General features: G+C 30.9%; 1 protein-coding gene across 2 annotated transcripts in view; it reads left to right on the top strand.

Annotated features, from left to right (window-relative positions):
- Nucleotides 1-19,616, top strand: part of ics (ras suppressor protein 1) — a 73,441-nt gene that overhangs the window by 29,308 nt on the left and 24,517 nt on the right. Inside the window, exons 5-8 of one of the 2 annotated variants that reach the window (XM_035360049.2) lie at nucleotides 8,199-8,317; nucleotides 10,977-11,059; nucleotides 11,483-11,597; nucleotides 16,682-16,814. In XM_035360049.2, the coding sequence (XP_035215940.1) occupies nucleotides 8,199-8,317; nucleotides 10,977-11,059; nucleotides 11,483-11,597; nucleotides 16,682-16,814 (450 nt within the window). The remainder of the gene's footprint in view (nucleotides 1-8,198; nucleotides 8,318-10,976; nucleotides 11,060-11,482; nucleotides 11,598-16,681; nucleotides 16,815-19,616) is intronic. The other variant, XM_085809402.1, reaches the window with a different exon arrangement.

Here is a 19,616-nt window from a genome sequence, read left to right as displayed (position 1 = left end):
TGTGTTTTTGCACAGATTTGCTTTCTAGGGAATAATATTTGTAGAGTTGCCAACTCTCCCGATTTAGGCGGGAGACTCCCGATTTTCGACCGCTCTCCCGCCAACCCGATTTACAATATATTTCTCCCGACTTTTTCTTATTCTTAATATTTCTCACGATTTTTATGGAACTTGGCTTAATACTTCGTTATAGGAACCAAAAAAAAAAGTGATTTTGGACGTCTGAAAGCAACTGAATTTTCTCTAGATTATATCTAAAATGAAACTTTGCGAATCGGATGAGAATTTCTGCTTTGCGATTGACAGCATACGTATCCAGAAACTTTGTTCTCCAGTTGTCCAATGGACATCGAGCTCCACTGCGTGTCATCTGGCATATATTAGCCAATGAGCACAAAGCAAGCTCAAGGCCGTTGGCCGTTCTTTGGATGTTCTTTCGCTATTTCTTTCATCTTGTCCTGAGTTGTGTGAGTACACGTGCCTTTAGGAAATAGTTTTAGAAATTATCGTCTTTTGATACGTCTGCGAGAAAGGTGAAATACTCGTTCAAAAATCGTACACAGTTGACTTTCCTTCCATTATTTCTTCAAGGAAATGTAATAAATTTGCGAGGTGTACCATCTGTCGTTGCGATTTTTCGATTTTGCTTGGTGGAAGGGCAGGTGTTCTCAAACATGTGCGTACACAAAAACACAAGGACAACATGAATTTTTCTTCGGAAACAAAAGACCAAAAAGGGATTAATGCAGAATGTCTGTTCTCTGCCTTTTTACTGGAGCACAACCTACCACTGAATGCATCAGATCACGCTGTAGCTTTATTTAGAAAAATGTTTCCCGATAGTGAAATCGCTAAGAAACACTCAAGTGAAAGGACCAAAACAGGTGCAATTGTTAAAGAAATGGGTTTGAAAAATAAATCTTCAGTTATTGATTGCATTAAAACAGCTCCGTTCTGCCTCTCTACGGATGGAAGCAATAATACCAATTCAAAACTGTATTCAATTGTTGTTTCTTTTTTTAATCCAGAGTCTTCAGAAATTGAGTGCAGTTTACTTTCTGTCCCCACTTTAGAAGGACATTCGACAGGCTTTAATATAGTACAGCTAATTATTAAAACTTTAAAATAAAATGCAGTTCCTCTGGATAATTGCTTAGCGCTTGGTGCCGATAATGCACCAGTAATGGTAGGCTTGAAGACTGGTGTTGCAGGCATCTTAAGAAAGGCAAATTCAGATTTGCAGATTATGAGGTGCACCTGTCAGCTCTTAAATTTAGCAGCTGAAAAAGGGGCAGCTTCTTTACCATTTACCATTTCTGCATCATTCAGCAATTCAACTGGCAGTTCTCAAAATAATACTGCAAAATATAAGCGTAAAGCTGATACAAATTTCTCTCAAAATAAAAAAAAAATTGCTCAACACACGAAACATTTTCTGATTACTGTAAGTTTATCTTGTGAAGAACGAATATTTATGTTTTTTTCTTCGGACCTTAACAAAGCTTTTTGCTTTTTTTTTACAATTCATTTTGCCATCATTCGATGTTCTGAACACAATTCTACAAAGCAGAATTCCATTAATTCATGTTTTGCAATCAATGATTTATGATCTGTTTAAAAACATTTTATCAAAGTTTGTAAAACCAGTCTGTGTTTTGTCTTGTAATTCTATATATGATGTGATTTATGGTGAAACAGAAAATCAGAAGGAAGATGAAGATTTGGTAATAGGAGCTGCAACTACAAAAGTCGTGGAAGAACTTTCAGAAGAAGACAAAAATAAGTTTTATCTTCATGTTAGAAATTACTTCTGTCAAGTATGTGATTACACACTACATAAATTTCCAGTCAACGATGAAGTGATTTTGCATGCTAAAGTTGCTGATGTTTCTGCTCTAGCAAATGCATCTTTTTTTGATATAAGGTACTTTTTGAACAGATTTCTTATCTTACTTCGTTTAGTCATGAAAGATGATGATATTGATGTTGCTACTGATATACTGCAGTCGCAATTTTGCAGTTTACCATTAGAAAACTTGGATGAAGTTATAAAATCAGCTAGGATTGACACCCAGTGGAGGTTAATTGGAAAATTGAAAGGTGCTGATGGAATTTTAAAATATAGTGAACGCTCTAGAATTATGTTGGCCATCTTGACAGTTCCCCATAGTAATGCAGAGTGTGAGAGGATTTTCAGTGTTGTTGCGAAAACGAGGACTAAATTTAGATCTAATATTAGTGATGACACATTAGAAAAACTTTTATTAGCGAAAGCAGGCCTACGTGGCAATTGCTATGAACAAAATTATGAAGTTTCTTTCTTAACGAGAGCAAAATCTGCCACTGTCCATAACATTTGTATGAAAACTGATTAAAGTGCCCTTTTTTTTTTTTTTAAACGATGAAAGTAATAAAAATGTTTTTTATGTCTAAGGTATTTTTGTTTTGCTTACATTTTAAGACTTAGTAACTATTTAAAGTTAATTCATTATTAAAAACTATATTTTTATCATTTAAAAAGTCTTTAACATTGTGAAAAATCTCCTGATTTCTTAAAAAAATCTCCTGATTTTTGAGTGTCATAGGGTGGCAAGTATGTATTTGGAATGGCTTAAATAAAGGGAAAGTAATCAAATAGTGATTTTTTTTTTGTCATTGTCCAATCTAGATTGATTAGGACTAAAAGTTTTTGCGGTCTACCCAACCTAAGCGAAGATTGATTCTATTCCGGAAATTTAACGCAGTCAGTTGAAAATTAGAATCAGAAACACCCCAGATTAGTAAGTCTCTTTCTTTTCTTTTATTTAGTTCTTTATTCTTCGAATACCGGCAGCTGTTGATTCCGATTGCATAATATCACATGTGGAAGAATTATGCTGCACGTATTGCGCAATAACGTCTGCGGTATTTTGCAGAGATAATTAATTTTGATGTTCAGTCTGAGATTTGTTTATGAACGCTTAAAAGTTTTACTGTGCTTTCTAAGCAGATTATTTCACAGTTCCATTGGTCTATTTTTATATGATGCACTATCGAAATGTCAAAATCATCTATTTAGCCGAGAAATCTAAAGAACGGCTACAATCTCCCCCACTCCTCTTTTTCCAGTTACTATCCGGAATATTTGGCAATTTCCGAGTATGCGGGTTAGTTAAGCTTTTACTGTTAAAGGATGACTGCATGAAGCAATTTCCCGTCTTCTGATTTCAGAAATGTGCCTCTTTTTTATTTACTTTGCTTGGAATAAATGTTAAGGGAAAACTGTTATGCAATAAAAATTTAGAAAATGTTCAGAATTTTGATTTAAGTTAAATTATTTAAATATTAATATGAGTGGAAAAATAAATTGTATTTATTATTAGGTGCCAAACGAATACAATTAATATGACTTATTATTATTTATTTTATATATTTTGAACTGAAATTTCATCATTAAATCTTGTAATATAGTTTAGTTCTGCATGGTTTTCCCCCCTCTCATTGTAAACTAATTCTGTAAATTGAACTGTTATTTAAAATTAAAAAAAAAAGTTGTTTTCCATGGTTGAGGTAATGCTAATTTTCTTAATAAATATTGCATTGCTCATATTTTAAAATACAAGTCTAATTTTTCTTTTAAGGTTATGCAGTTGTGTATAATGTAGTTAGACAGGTGCTTATTTTTTCCTTAAAATGTGCTTGAAAAGTGCTTATAGGTGCTTATTTTTTTAACTAAAATGTGGCTACGAACCCTGTTTAAGGTATTAATTTTGGTTGATGATGTCACCAAATTTTCTGAATGTATTAAACCTAGCAGTGTATGCATAATGGGGTTTAATATGCTGGTTTTAGTTTTAACATAAGTGTGCATCAGTATTAACAAGCAATGATTGCATTTTCATATGCATCGTTACTTTTATTATTTTTTTATTCCAAGTTCCAGTGGTACCGGCAATGAAAGAAGCTGTGGTAAACGTTTTGCAGGAATATAATATTTTGTTGCAAAATCTCTGAAAGATCAATTTCTTTGAATCTATCCTTAAAACGATCATTACTAGAAGAAATCACACAGTGCATATTATATATATATATATATATATATAAGCCGAGAATATATTTTTCTTCAAAAATTTATCTAAAATTCAAGCCAAAATTAAAAAAAAAAAAAAAAAAAAAAAAAAGTTGCAATGTTTAAATATGTTATCTGAAAATGTTGCCAAGCAGATAAAACGAGTGGAATATTTCTCAATGAAATCATGGTAAATTGAAATGCCATTTGCTAACAATGATAGTTTTAACTCTACCTAAATTAATCCTAAGTAACTGATAATTCTGCCTGAAGCCTAAGACATTTTTTCTATTCTTCGTTTCTTATATGCATTTGGTGGTATTTGTGCTAGTCTTATTTTCATTTTCATGCAACAAAACAGCAATATAAACAATTAAACAATTTCAAAAATAAAGTAACTCATTTTCATAAAACGAATAACTCGTTACATTCAAAAATATTTTTTTCATAATCTTAAGAAATTAAAAAAACTGGCAATTTATCATTTGCATCCAGCTAAACAAGATGTATACCTACATTTTTTGGAAGGTAAGAGAATCCATATATAAGCTGACCCTGTAATTTAGCCATAGAAAAAGTTGTAAAATTCTCAGCTTATACGTTGAAATATAAAGTATGTACTTCAGAAAGCTATTTAGCTGTTGTCCAATTTAGCAGTACTGAAATTAGTAAATTCTGTTTTATGGTAGAAAGATTTTGAAGGCCAATTCAAATATAAAAAAAGTATTTTGGAAAATTTTATTTTCATGTTATAGGCAAATTTATCAGGATTTTGATAATTATGCTTAAAGCTGTATCTTATTAATTTGAAATCAAGTTAGGCTTTAAAATTAGAAAAGGGTATTTTCTGATTATCTGCCATCTGCACAGAAAGTCACCACATCATTATCAACTTTCTGAATTCATGAAAAGTGTTTTATTTTTTGCTATTTGTCTCCTGGGTACTATTTTGTTCATAAATAAAAATAAGAAGCATTTATAAGATAAAAATCAATTTACAGCCAGTGAGTATGGTTTCATCACCATAAAACCATCGAAACTAGTTCTGTAAAAATTTGCAAATATAATGCTGGATTTTGTTGTTTGACTTCTAAATTAATATTTGTTTGGTGTCTTATTTTACCTTAACTCTTTGAAATCCAAACCTTCTCTAACTTCTTTCCTTAACCCACATTTTACCAATGATCAAAGAAATTAAAATTTTTGTTTGAAATTTCTAATTTTGTGTTATAAATAGGTAAGAAAAGGTGATAAAAACATACAAAACTTTTATTTTCTTTGAGTTTACAGGCTGTCCTATATATAGGACTATGGTCAAATCCAGTGCTATGAAGCTACAAGGGACTATTTTCTTTCAAGCACATTCTTCTGAATAGAATGGTAAAAAAAAAAAAACTCGAGCATAAGCCAATATTATATTTTTTACAAATAGTTGTCGGTTTCCAAGTACAAATTTTTAATTGACAACAACGTTGACGTCCATGAGGGTTTTTTACAATAACATGACCAGTTTGCATTTTCAAGAAGTCCGGATTTTCTGTTGTGCACCTAATGTTCTACCTTGAATGTTCCTAGGTATTGATAATCCCAAATAGCTGACTGTTATAGCCCGTTGATATTCTAGAAGATCAAGAGCTTCGGTTTTTTTTTTTTTTTTTGTATACATACCGAAATAGCTCACCATTCTTTCATCAATGCTTAGACATTTGGAAAAGACACCTAATAGTTGTAAAGCATCATTCAGTAAATCATAAATTGAATGTACTTTGTAATAGCGGTCCGAATCAATGGTGCTATAGTCAATGAAATGAATGTATTGCTGGATTTCAAAATATCTACTTCGTGGCAATTCTCGACTAACTAGTATAGTTCCTGTGTCTGGCGCATTTTCCCAGTACATTTTTTAACGTAGCAAAATATGGTAGCCACTATAAAAAGGTATTCCTAAGAATTTAATGAAATCTTGTTTTGTCAATGAAAAATTATGATTATTTTTCTGTCCAGCGTATCTGTTACTCTCAATAGTAGCTTTGTCTATCATTTTTTCAGCAATATATTCAGAGTTCTGTAGGAGATTTTCCAGAAACAAAATCAGTTATAGACTGATTAGAATCTTGATAAAATATTTCTGAAGCTTGTGAATATTTAGAAACGCAATCTTTCAATCAGGTTTTGGCACACATGTTTCATCATCTTCATTTCCTACTAAAATTTCTACAGTTCCTGCTAGTTATATAGTTCCTGCTGCGCTTTCATCACAAATAGCTTGGTTGTGTCTAGTCTTACTGTAGTCATTGTCTATTCCTTCATTGTCACGGACTGCATTTGGATCAGGTGGTATTACCATTTCCGGCTCAGTATCTTCATCATCTAATGGCATAAAATATTCCAAAGCTTCTTCAGCTGTTAGAAATTTTCGACTCATTTTGGATGCATAAAATAAATATACATTAATAAATAAACATTCACAAAAGTTAATTTCTTTCATACAAATAAAATGTGTGAAGTGGCTTTCAGAACTCTGTATAAAAGGGGACGCGGGACAAGAAATATTTGATCGCCACATTTCACAGCGAGGGGATCAAACGGGCGTAACCATTCCACTCCAAAGCAGTGTTATGTTTTAGAATCGTATAGTAGCAAATTTTACCATTGTCCTCTATATATAGGATGCTCTATAAAATAAAGCAAAATAAGGATCTATAATATATTTTTCTTTTGGATTTTTTTGTCATTCACATTTAATGGAGACTTATTTTATTTTACAAAAATCCACACTTTTTATTTTACCTTTCCCCTCCCCTTTTTTTATGCGTTCAAAATATAAAGTGCAAAAAGTCAAAATTATTCTTTTTTGTATGTTAAAAAAAAAAAAAAAAAAAAAAAAAAAACAGATTTGCAAAAGTAAAAATTTAAAAGAAGATAGCTAATATAACACTGAGCTTTCTAGCAGTAATGCATTGTGAAAGAAAAAGTTAAAACATTATGACTTTTTTGTACAGCCATCAGATATGCACTGTCCTGCATATAGGCCAATGATAAAATATGGGTTAAAATACCGAACTGCCTGAAATACTTTTCCAGTTTCACAGCAATTTCCTTCCCATTCATTAATGCAGAAATAGGTGTGAAGATTTTGAATGACATCTTTTCTACTTCTAACAAAGATCCCATTTGTTTTTGACCCCATACTTTGTAAACCTATTCAGAAGGTCAGACAAACAAGCCCCTCTGGCTTTGTTATGAGATTTTGTTTACTTTCGTTATTTGTATATGAAGGAATAAATGGATTAAAAATAAATATAATCCTTAAAAGCACACTGTACTAAAAACGAATGAACAATGAAATGTCACGCTCAACCTAAAGATAAGAAACCACAAATAAAACTCTTAGGACAAGCTGTCTGCAGTAAACTGATGCAGTGCATTTGGGAAAACTGCACCCACTACTGCATACCTTAGGGGAAGAGAAGAAAACAAGATCGCAGTCTTGGCCATTTTGGGGCAGTTGTCGTCGTCTGAATGAACGGCCGTGTGGGACAGATTTGTTGTCAAAGAGTTAATCATACTTGCAAGTCCGGTTTGGTTGCTGTAGTGTGTAAATTAAAAAATATACCAGAAACACGGCAATTCCACCAAATGTTGAACTTAGGCATACAGATAATCAGAAAGTGCCAAATGAAGTTTTAATTGTGTCCTATCCACCCAAGTTTAGGATGCTTTTTTTAGTTACTAAGGTTATATTAGCAGTAATTATGCATTAGCAGCAATTAAAATTTCTTACCTGTTGCTTTCTGCTTTTCATGCTTTGCTTTCTATGCTATTATTTATTAATCATTTTCTTGGTCATATCACTGTTTTTGATTGTGTCAGTTGCTTATTGTTCTTTCTTATATTGCACTTTTAATTGCAATAATAATTTGAGTTATGTATCAATCAAAATGCAAATTATGCTTTTAAACCATTTTTATTTTTTTAAACTAAATGCAGTGTGCATAACCAAGTGTTCCGTAATGTAAATTATACTTTGTGTAAAATAAGCACAATTTGAAGCTGTATTTTGAGAACTGAAATTAATACTCTAATGTGATTTTTTTCAAATGTTCTATCTTTGCAAGAACATTTTATTTCTGACCTTTATTTATTTAAGTATGAATAGGTTAAGTACCCTTCCTCGAGGATTTGGAGCTTTCCCACAGCTTGAAGTTCTTGATCTTACATACAACAATTTAAATGAGAAGAATTTACCTGGGAACTTTTTTATGATTGGTATGTATTTTAAAATATGCTGCAATAACCATTTTTCAATGAGAATGCTATCTAATTATCAGTAAATTAATTTTTTTAAATGTTCATTATGTTATAAATAGTTCACTCAGTTTTATAAAATTAGTATGCCAGATCTTTTTCTTATAGTGGTAAAAGGCATAGAAAAACATGTCGGAGGATTACAAGCTATATGTGTAATGGGTGGGTTGGCACTGACACTACTTGGTTAAAAACATTGCCTTACATGAACACCTCATATACACTTTCATAAAAAAATATCTCAACCCTGTATATCTTAATATAAATCTATGTATCTTCATATAAAAATATCTTAACCCTATATTACATACAGCATATCTGACATTCATATTTCAGATTAATATCATCTTGCCTTACTTGGCTCATTTTAACTTCAGCTTCACTGCTGTTCTTGTGTCATGTTGCTAAGTATGTGTATAACTACTATATTGCAATGTGTTGTATTTACACATATGCATGACAAAATTTTGTTCACTTGTGTAAAGAAAGATTTTTGAGCAACTTTTAATTAAATGCTTCAAACTTTTGAACTAGCATATGCTACAGAATGGTCTGGTACAAATTTACATTCTTAGTTTTGCTTGAATTCATTGTTAAAAATCACTTCTAGAACCAAACTCTTATTCAAGTATCATTTTCATTTTTACAGTAACTTAAAAAAAAAAAATTCATCTTTTAATACAAAATTTGCTGTGAAACAAGATTCTCAAACTGAACTTATGGCCTCTTCAAATAAAAGATATACTTTTTGGTTCATTTTGGGGAAGATAAAGAATAGACACTGCTTTTTTAATCATGTGTTTCAAGAGCATATAAGTGCTTTTGTTCCAGCTATTAATTTGCATAGTCATGATCATTCATTCTGTTCATTAACACTACTCTGATGACAACCTGGTTTATGTTTTTTTTTTAAATAAAAGTAGTTTGCATAGCTGAGCAAAAAAAAAACTTCATTTGTGTAAAATAAAATTAAAGAACTCTGAAAAAAGTAAGATTGTTAAGTTCTGATCAACTTCATATATGTATTCTGATGGTGAATAAGGAGAAATTTCAATACAGACATGAGTGCAAGGGATGTCATAAAAATTATCTGACCTTTTGCCGAAAACTAATATTACTTACATGACAGACTTGAGATGCTAATCCTCTTCAAAGTAGGCCTGTTGCACCTCCACATATGTAGTCCACCAATCCTTCCACTAGAGAAAACTTCTGGAAGGCTTCTTTTATTCATCTCTGCTATCACATTCTGCATTACATGGTCTCTGCTTTCAAAATAGGATACTTTTAATGTCGTTTTCAATTTCGGAAACAATCAGAAATCACAAGAAGCCATGTCTGGAGAGTAGAGAGGTTGGTGAACGAGTTGAATTTTGTTTCACCAAGAAAGTGTGATGAATGTGCTGAAGCATTTTCATGATGCAATTGCTAGTCTTTGACCTTCCAGAAATCCTGGTCTTTTGCACCAAACTGCACCATTGAGTCGTCGGGAAAACCCATTATCACTGTCATGGTGCATATTCATGACACAGAGATCCATGGCGATCAGAGAACACAGCATCACTTTGATTTTGTTTCCAGGTTTTACCTCTACACCTATAACTCACCTTCAGATATCTCAGATCTTCAGATCAGAAGCTCAGGATCATTGCTGTTAAGTGTCTAGCAGACTGTGCAATCTGAAATGGAGTTCTTTCTATTCCGACTTTCTATTTCTACAGCAACTTCAGAACAGATTTTTGCAGCAGTTCAAGTTAGCATGCAAAATTGCATGTATGGAATCTTAACTGATCCCAACCTCTTTGGCAATCTCTTATATGGTCAAATGACAATTTCACTTTTCCACCATCTTAACAACAGCTTCATTCCAGGTGTTTTATGGCTTCACAGAATACTATCCTCACTTCAGTAATATGTGAGTATTTTCAAATCATTTGAACCGCTCCTCAACTTGCGTTACCCCATAGCATAGTCTCCAAACACGTACTGAATCTTATGAAAAGTTTTGCTTTTTGAATGTCCAAGCTTTGACAAAATTTAATGCAGTCTCTTTGCTCAGCTCATTCAATCATCTCGAGAGAAATTAAAAATCCAACAAACACATAAAACACCACTTCATTGGATGCTAAGCCGGCAGCGACTAGCACACTTCAATGCCGTGAATTCAAGCAGGCACATTGAGCTGTCTTGTAGCAGGGGTGGCTCTCTAGCATATCACTACTTTGCATGGAAAAGTTCGAGGTCAGATGCTTTTTAAATAGACCTTGTATAATGATACTCTTTTCAATAGTAGCCTAACTAGTTGAAAAAGTTATTCTTATTTTTATTGCTATATTATTTACAATATTCTATTGCATGAATGTTGCATCAATATATTTCATAGTGGTAAATTTGATTCATGTACAAAATTGACTGCTTTTAGCCTCTAAAAGGTGAGTTTTAATTAAATCTTTTGTGAACTTATAACCTTCAATGTTTATTTATATCTGACTTACTAATGGTTTTTAAACATACATGTTAAAAAATCTGTGTGATTTAAAAAATACACCTAAGCTGTTTTAAAGCCATAATTTTTGTATTAAGCATATAATTATGGGTCTTCAATTTTTTATTCATATAGAAACATTGCGAGCTTTATATTTGGGTGATAATGATTTTGAATATGTACCTTCAGAAATTGGTCAGTTAAAAAATCTTCAAATAGTGAGTATGGATTTCATTATGTCAAATTTATCCTTTTCTTTCAGTATCATTAAATTGTCAGTGGATTTAATTAACTATTAATAGTTTTATATTATAAATAAATGTTTGAAAATATTTTGTTTTTGGAATATTATTAAGATGTAAATTAATGATAGCATTTCTATTCATTTTCTTTGCATATTAAGTGTTTATGATTGATTCCAATATTATAAATTAGATTCATTGCTTGAAATTTGAAGCTGTTTTAACTGCTTCTGCTTTGTATATTTTTACTTAAATTGAATATAGAAATTATTAGTTTGTTGTTTTTGAGTCATTAATGCATATTATATTGGGCATTATTTCATGTAATTAGCTATTTAATTTTTTTTAAATTTATCCATGGTTTGTGTATGATTGAATGTGTATTTATTTATTCTGTAGTTATGCTTGAGAGAAAATGATTTAATTCTTCTTCCAAAAGAAATTGGAGAGCTCAACAGATTAAGGGAATTGCACATTCAGGGAAATCGTTTGACATTTCTGCCACCAGAACTTGGTAAGCTGCATATAGAACTGTAAAACTGTATAAATAGTTTAAAATATTCAAAAATTTGTTTGAATATTTCTATAGAACTTGATGTTTTATTGATTGCTTACATTGCAGATTTGGCTGTATGACTATCTTGGGAACATCCTGTCTTTGTATGTTCAGATTCAGTATTGATGTATTTTGTGGATTACATTTTTCATATTATTTTTTCCATTATTAGAATCCTAGATCAGTGCCATTTAGTTGTTCAGTTTAATTGGCAATAGTCTAGGGTAGAGTGCGAAGCTTTGTTATTAGTTGGTAAATCATTCTATTTTCTATAGTGTTTCATGGTTCATGAGAGCTTATTGGTGTAATTTTTTAGTGCTTTTATACATTTCTATTATTTCGTTATTTCTTATCATAATGGTATGGCTTTAAGTGGGAAGTCTTCTGCATCTGTTAGATGAGTTCCTGCACTTCAGTCTTGGTATATTATCAAGCAGTTTCATAGTGCTTGTTTTTAGTTAATTTTTTTAAATCCAGATTTTTTTCCCCAATATCCATGCTGCTTGTCTTTGTACTTTATTATGCTCCATCATTTCTTTGTTCTTGGAATTAAACTGGAAACCATTAGTTGTTAGGATTTTTTATCAAAAGATTTAAAAAAAAATGATTTTCAGTAGCATATTAGACCGAGCTTCCAATACTTTGAATTCATTTAATTCTCACATTTAAAATGATTCATCTTAAAATAATTGTACATGCAGAGTTGCCAACTCTCCCGATTTTCGACCACTCTCCCACCAACCCGATTTACAATATATCTCTCCTGACTTTTTCTTATTCTTAATATTTCTCACGATTTTTATGGAACATGGCTTAATACTTCGTTATCTGAACCAAAAAAAAAAAAAGGGATTTTGGACGTCTGAAAGCAATTGAATTTTCTCTAGATTATATCTAAAACAAAACCTTGCGAATCAGATGAGAATTTCTGCTTTGTGAGTGATAGCATACATATCCAGAAACGCCGTTCTCCAGTTCTCCAATGGGCATCGAGCTCCACTGCGTATCATCTGGCATATATTAGCCAATGAGCACAAACCAAGCTCAAGGCTGTTATTTGGAAGTTCTTTTGTTATTTTGTTCATCTTGTCCTGAGTTGTGTGAGTACACGTGCCTTCGGGAAATAGTTTTAGTAATTATCATCTTTTGTTATGTCTGCGAGAAAGGTGAAATACTCGTGTACGTTTCAAAAATCATACACATTTGACTTTCCTTCCATTATTTCCTCAAGGAAATGTAATAAATTTGCGATGTGTACCATCTGTCGATGCGATTTTTCGATTTCGCATGGTGGAAGGGCGGATGTTCTCAAACATGTACGTACACAAAAACACAAGGACATGAGTTGTTTTGAAAAAATTAAATTTTTCTTTGGAAACAAAGAACCAAAAAGTGATTAATGCAGAATGTCTGTTCTCTGCCTTTTTACTGGAGCACGACCTGCAGCTGAATGCATCGGATCACACTGCAACTTTAGAAAAATCTCCCGATAATGAAATCGCTAAGAAATTCTCAAGTGCAAGGACCAAAACAGGTGCAATTGTTAAAGAAATGGGTTTGAAAAATAAATATTAAGTTATTGATTGCATTAAAACAGATCCATTCTGCCTCTCTATGGATGGAAGCAATAATAGCGATTCAAAACTGTATCTAATTGTTGTTTCTTTTTTTAATCCAGAGTCTTCAGAAATTGAGTGCAGTTTACTTTTTGTCCCCACTTTAGAAGGACATTCAACAGGCTTTAATATAACACAGCTAATTATTAAAACCTTAAAAGAAAATGCAGTCCTTTTGGATAAATGCTTAGCACTTGGTACCGATAATGCACCAGTAATAGTAGGCTTGAAGACTGGTGTTGCAGGCATCTTAAGAAAGGAAAATTCAGATTTGCAGGTAATGAGGCATACCTGTCACCTCTTAAATTTAGCAGCTGGAAAAGGGGCAGCTTCTTTACCAATAAATGTGGATGAACACATTGTTGATATTTATTGTTATCTTGAAAGGAGTTCTAAAAGGAAGGAAAAATTGAAACAATTCCAACAGCTGCATAATACTGAAATGTGAAAAATTTTGAAACGTGCGTACGCGCTGGCTGTCTTTAAAGAAATGCTTATCTAGAATCCTTGATCAATGGAACCGACTTCTTGCATTTTTTAATGAAGAAGTAAATGCTTCGAGAGTTAAGATAAAAGGCTCTATTGAAAGTTATAAAATACCTAAAGTAAATGGAGATGTAGTTACTACTTTCATTGTTAAAAATAGGTTTGAGAAAAATAAAGTAATTTCTGCACTATTCAGCAATTCAACTGGCAGTTCTCAAAATAACACTGCAAAATATAAGCATAAAGCTAATAGAAATTTCTCTCAAAATAAAAAAAATTGCTCAACACACAAATTATTACACACAAATTGATGTTGCTACTAATATACTGCAGTCGCAATTTTGCAGTTTACCATTAGAAAACTTGGATGAAGTTATAAAATCAGCTAGGATTGACACCCAGTGGACTTTAATTGGAAAACTGAAAGGTGCTGATGGAATTTTAAAATATAGTGAACTGTCTAGAATTATGTTGGCCATCTTGACAGTTCCCCATAGTAATGAGGAGTGTGAGAGGATTTTCAATGTTGTTGCAAAAACGAGGACTAAATTTAGATCTAATATTAGTGATGACACATTAGAAAAACTTTTATTAACAAAAGGAGACCTACGTGGCAATTGCTCTAGCAAATGCAGCAAACATGGAAGTAATAAAAATGTTTTTTAAGTCTAAGGTATTTTTGTGTGCTTTGCATTTAAGACTTAATAACTATTTAAGTTAATTCATCATTAAAAGCTATATTTTTATCATTTAAAAAGTCTTTTTAACATTGTGAAAAATCTCCTGATTTCTTAAAAAAATTTCCTGATTTTTGAGTGTCATAGATTGGCAAGTATGTACATGCAGTTAACATTTTCATTCAAGTTGCAGGATACAGTTTATATACGAGGAAAGATGTTGCTGACAAAAATTTTTTGTCACATCCAGTGTCCACTAGCACAGTTGTATAGATTTCATTTTTATATATTTTTTATTTCATTTTTATATACTTTTTTTTTCCATCAGCTTGATGCCATTATTCTTTTTATTCCAAAGTGAATTTTTTTTTGTTTTTGTTTTTAGGTGTATCTTACTTTGCTTGTGAAATATTTTCTTTTTTTAAATCATGGCTAATAATCTGAAATTTTCAAAATGCCAAAGTCTTTTAATGGTCCTAGAAGCATTTGTAATAGTTCGAAATATTAAAAATAGCAAAGAAAACTAATTATACAAAACAAAGTAATAATAATTCCCAAGCATCTAAAAGAAGTACAACTTTGTGGATTAAATTACATTAATATTTCTTCTTCACATAAAAATATGAACGTGTTTCTTTAGGAATTTTTAATCAATTTGAATTTTTTAATCATTTTCATATAAATTGTCATATAGGTATTTGATGAAATATATTGTAAAATTTATGCTATTTGTTGAATAGTCATGCATACTTGAAATATATCTGAAAATTCATATATGTGAAGAAAGCAGTAAAACAATGAGAAATGCAATTTAAAAATTGTTTATACCAAAGGTTGTAAGTTGTTGCAAACTACTTGATTAATAAATGTGCTATCAATAGACTAATTTTAAAACAAATTCAATTGCAAATTTAGGATTTTATAAACAGGCTGTAAACATTTTGAGAGAAGCTGTAGTGCAGGTCTCACCTCTTCAGGAAGCAAAAATACTCTTCATGAGCACATTGAAATCACGTCTTAGTTTATTGTCGTTTAGAAAAGTCAAAGCTAATTGTATGTGTGTATCATGCATGGTCCATTTTTTATAATTAAATATATTATGTTAATTATTTCCATGGATGCTACATACCAGGAGTTGGCAGCCTTTTTTACTAGGAGGGTATATTTCAGAAATGCGTTAAGCGGACTAGGAGGGCATATTTCAGAAATGCATTCAATGCAATAGTGATAAAATATCTCTCCATGTTGCATTTCTTAGCAGTCACTGTACTTGAATTGCAAAATAAGCAAGCACGTTTTTCTTTATAATAAATGAAACAAAATTGTGCTTTCCACTCAACATTAAAATAATGTGTCTTCTGATTCTTTTATCTTTTTTTCCATTTGGCTATAATAATAATTAAAATAAATATTAAATGAAAACAAATATATTATTTTCTTAGTGCCAACTAAGAAATGGTACTAAGAATTTATTTTCTTAATACAACCATTGTAAAATCAGTGTTTGTATCTTTTCATTATCTTTTAATTTGAAGAAAAAGAATGCACATTCTGCTTACAAGTCAGAATACAAGTTCGTGAAATGGCAAGTTTACGTATGAACAAAGAGATTGAAAGTGTAGCATAGTGTGCTTGGATAGAGTATGTGAGAATAATAGGAATAGAAAATAGTTCGTTGTAAATGGCATTGGATGTTTCTGTTGGTCGAAATTCAGTCGTCTGGTTATTTAGATGTCACCAAAATACAGGACAAAATTTTAATTGTACAGATCATACAATTTATAAATGCTGGAGATAAAATAAGAACTTTTACTCAAACTAGTCATTACAATTGATTAGTCTTTATTATCCATATATCTGAAGTTTAGAATTTAGATATTTAAATGGTGGGCACTTTAAAATTAATCTAGAAAAACAGAGGGAACTGCATTGCCGACCCCTGGTATTTATTATGAAAAATTTCAGTATATTATCATTACTAAAAATCACATTGATTTCTGATATGAAAAGTTGTTCTCTGTTATGTTGTATATAAATGTCATGCAAATTAGCTATTACAGGTGTAAAATTTCATGTTGATGATATATGTTAATTGCATCTAAAGAAATGAAAGAAACGGATGTATTTGCCATTTCATTTTTCAGTGAAATGTTTAGTTTTTTAAATTTAAATTGAAATGGAAAACTTTTATGTAATTAATGATTAAAAATTTAAATTTTTATCTGGAATTCAAAATGTTATGAAGAGGAAATTTATATTATAGGAAATTTAGATCTTCTTGGCCATCACTGTGTAGTTAGAATGGATAACAATCCTTGGGTACCACCAATTGCTGATCAGTTACAGCTAGGAGTAACTCATGTTATAGAGTACATACGCTCAGACACATATAAGTAGTAAGAAATAATTTTCTTATTTTCTTGTAGCTTAATTACTGTATTTCAGAAAACTTCTGAATAGTATTTTAATGTTGCATTCAGATATAGATTGGTAATGCTTTTCAATAATTTTAAATATGAAGCTGATGTCAATCTAAGGTTACAATTTGCCTTAATTAGCAGTTTTTGTCATTTTATTTGTTTCAGAAAAAAAAAACGGAGTACAGATTTGAGTCGCAATTTTTTTAAAATTTTGTTTAGCTGGAAATGTGATTTTCATAATTGCATTAATAATCTCGTTTTCAATGGCGCAGATGGATTCAAGAGAACTTGTGTTATGAAATAGAAATTTTAAATAAAAAATCATACTGATGACATACTTAACAGCTGTATAGAAATGTTAAAAAAATCATGTAGATCATATTTAGTTACTATAAAAACTTGGCTATAAAAAATTACTTTGCTGTTTAAATTTTGTTGCTTCATAAATATGTTCCTGCGTATCTTCATAAAAGCTTTTTCCTCGTGGATTAATAATAAAGTAGTTTTAGAGAAGTCTATCATTTAAGTTAAACATTATTTTGCATAAAGATTCTACATCCTTGCAGAATCATTATTCATATGTTAGATTGGCAGCTTAGCATGTGCATAACGTCATCCTTCATCAAAATTTATTTATTTTAATTGTATCTAATGTACATTTAAGAAGTTTTTATTAGTGTCATATACAAAATAAATCAAGCAGAAGGAATATTCTTGATGGATGTAATTATCATGTATGGGTAAATAAAAAGCATACATTAAAATTAAATTTGCAGTAGACAAGCTTTAAATTTAGATTTAATGTATAAATCTCATCAGATGTAACTGAATTGTTTCCCTTAGAAATTTTCATACTATTCACCTGTAAAATATTAATTTATTTTTGCTGTAGTATCTCCTTCAAATGTCATTATTTCTATTACTGCAGTGTTAAAAAATTTTAAAAAGCCAGTAGCAAAAGAAGAAAAAAAAAGGTTGCCATCCGCCTTAGAATAATAAGTAATGTCATTCTGTGTCACATTTTCAGTGCATGTTCTGTGATCAGTCTTACTTAAATTCATTGACTAAAACCTTCTTCACAAGATGCTGTGGAAGATGTCAAAACTGTGACCATTGACAATTACTGACTGAGAAGAGAAAATCTTTCTTTGTATGAATTTTAGCTTTACAAAACTTTTGCACTGTACTTCTGCACCCTGCTCTAAAACTTTAAACTCATACCATTTATTCTGTAAAGCTTTCAAGTTTTGCTTTTTAGAAGACTGGGTTTGAAATGACAGATATGTTTCAAAGTGATTGTACAATCACAAATTTCATCCTTTCCTTAACTTTCCATATTGTCATGAGGCTACACGAAGGTGTCAAAGACAGCACTTGCCTTTTATGACACCCATATTCCATGCTAAAAAACATTTCTGAAGGTACCTCATTTTACATAACTTGTTTTCTTCTGACTCAAAAATTTGACAGTCAGTATTTGTAAGAAATAGTAGTTGAATTGACAAATTTGTTCATATGTGCATTGTTTAGATTCCGAGTCATTCAACTCTGAGGTTGACCTAATAATAGAAACCTCTACTCTGCTTAAGCTTCCAGCACGCACATATGCACAAAATTTATGACAAAATCAGTTTTTAATGTACATTTTTCGCATATCGAAGCTGAGACATCTGAAGATCATTTCTATTCCTCCTTTCTACCCTTCCCCACATCATGGAATGTGCCAACAGGAAGTCATTTGACGTTTTTTTTAACAGGTCTTTTGTGCTACGTGTCAGCTTTTTCATAAAAGTTACGACACGCGTGTGATCGTGTTTAAAATTTGGAAAATATTTTTTTTCTCAAATATTTTGTAATTTTGTGTTATTAATTGGCATGTATTATTTTAATTTGAATACATTTGGCTCTGTAAACTATATATTGGTTTTCATGGCAAAAAAATATGTGCAACCAGCTGATTTTGCTCGGATACTTCAAGAATTATCTGATGAAGGAAAGGAAACCTTTGCATGAGAGAACAATAGCGATTTATATTCCTCATTTTCTTGCCATTCCTTATTTTCTTTTATTTCTATTTTTTAGAAATAAATAAAAGCATTAAAGTTAGTGCATTTTTGTAACCCGTAAGAAGCAAATTTCCTTGCAGAAGTAAGTAATGCTAAACTTACGTTTTACCTACCAAGGTATTTTCCTTTTTTATTGTCTATACTTATCTTTGATGAATGATAAAATTAGCTCCGATTTTAAAATATAATTATTAAAAAATAAGTTTAAAATTTTCTGTAATGAACATTATTGCATTTCCATTTCACTAACGTATAAGAACTTAAAAATAATTTACTTATATTTGAATGTAATATCATTTGTATTTTGCAATAATAAGATTAATGTTTTATTTCTTAACAAATTTATTATCAATATGCACTCATTTCTGTCGTTTTTTGTGCCAAAAACGGTAAAATAACGGATGTCATAAAAAATACAAATCGTGTAAAATTCCCAAGTGTGCGTGCTAAAGGGTTAAAATCATGATCACATCTAAAAAAAAAAAAAAAAAAAAAAAAAATCAGAGACAGTTCCTTGAATATGGAAAGAAAATCTAGCAAGACATGGTGAAATTAAATTGAATGTTTTTCATTTATCTCTGCAATTTTCTGGCCACAGCACTGACTTTTTTTTTTTTTTTTTTTTTTTTTTTTTTGATTTGACACTTCTATGAACAACACTACATCATAATTGTTAGAACAAGAAGGACACTAACAAACCTTAATGATACCC

The sequence above is a fragment of the Stegodyphus dumicola genome, chromosome X2 (genome assembly GCF_044657685.1).
Source record: "Stegodyphus dumicola isolate Sdum_Otavi_A_Nest chromosome X2, ASM4465768v1".
Taxonomy (NCBI): Eukaryota; Metazoa; Arthropoda; class Arachnida; order Araneae; family Eresidae; genus Stegodyphus; species Stegodyphus dumicola.
The sequence above is the reverse complement of the archived record's forward strand: the minus strand, read 5'-3'. Positions and strand labels throughout refer to the sequence as shown.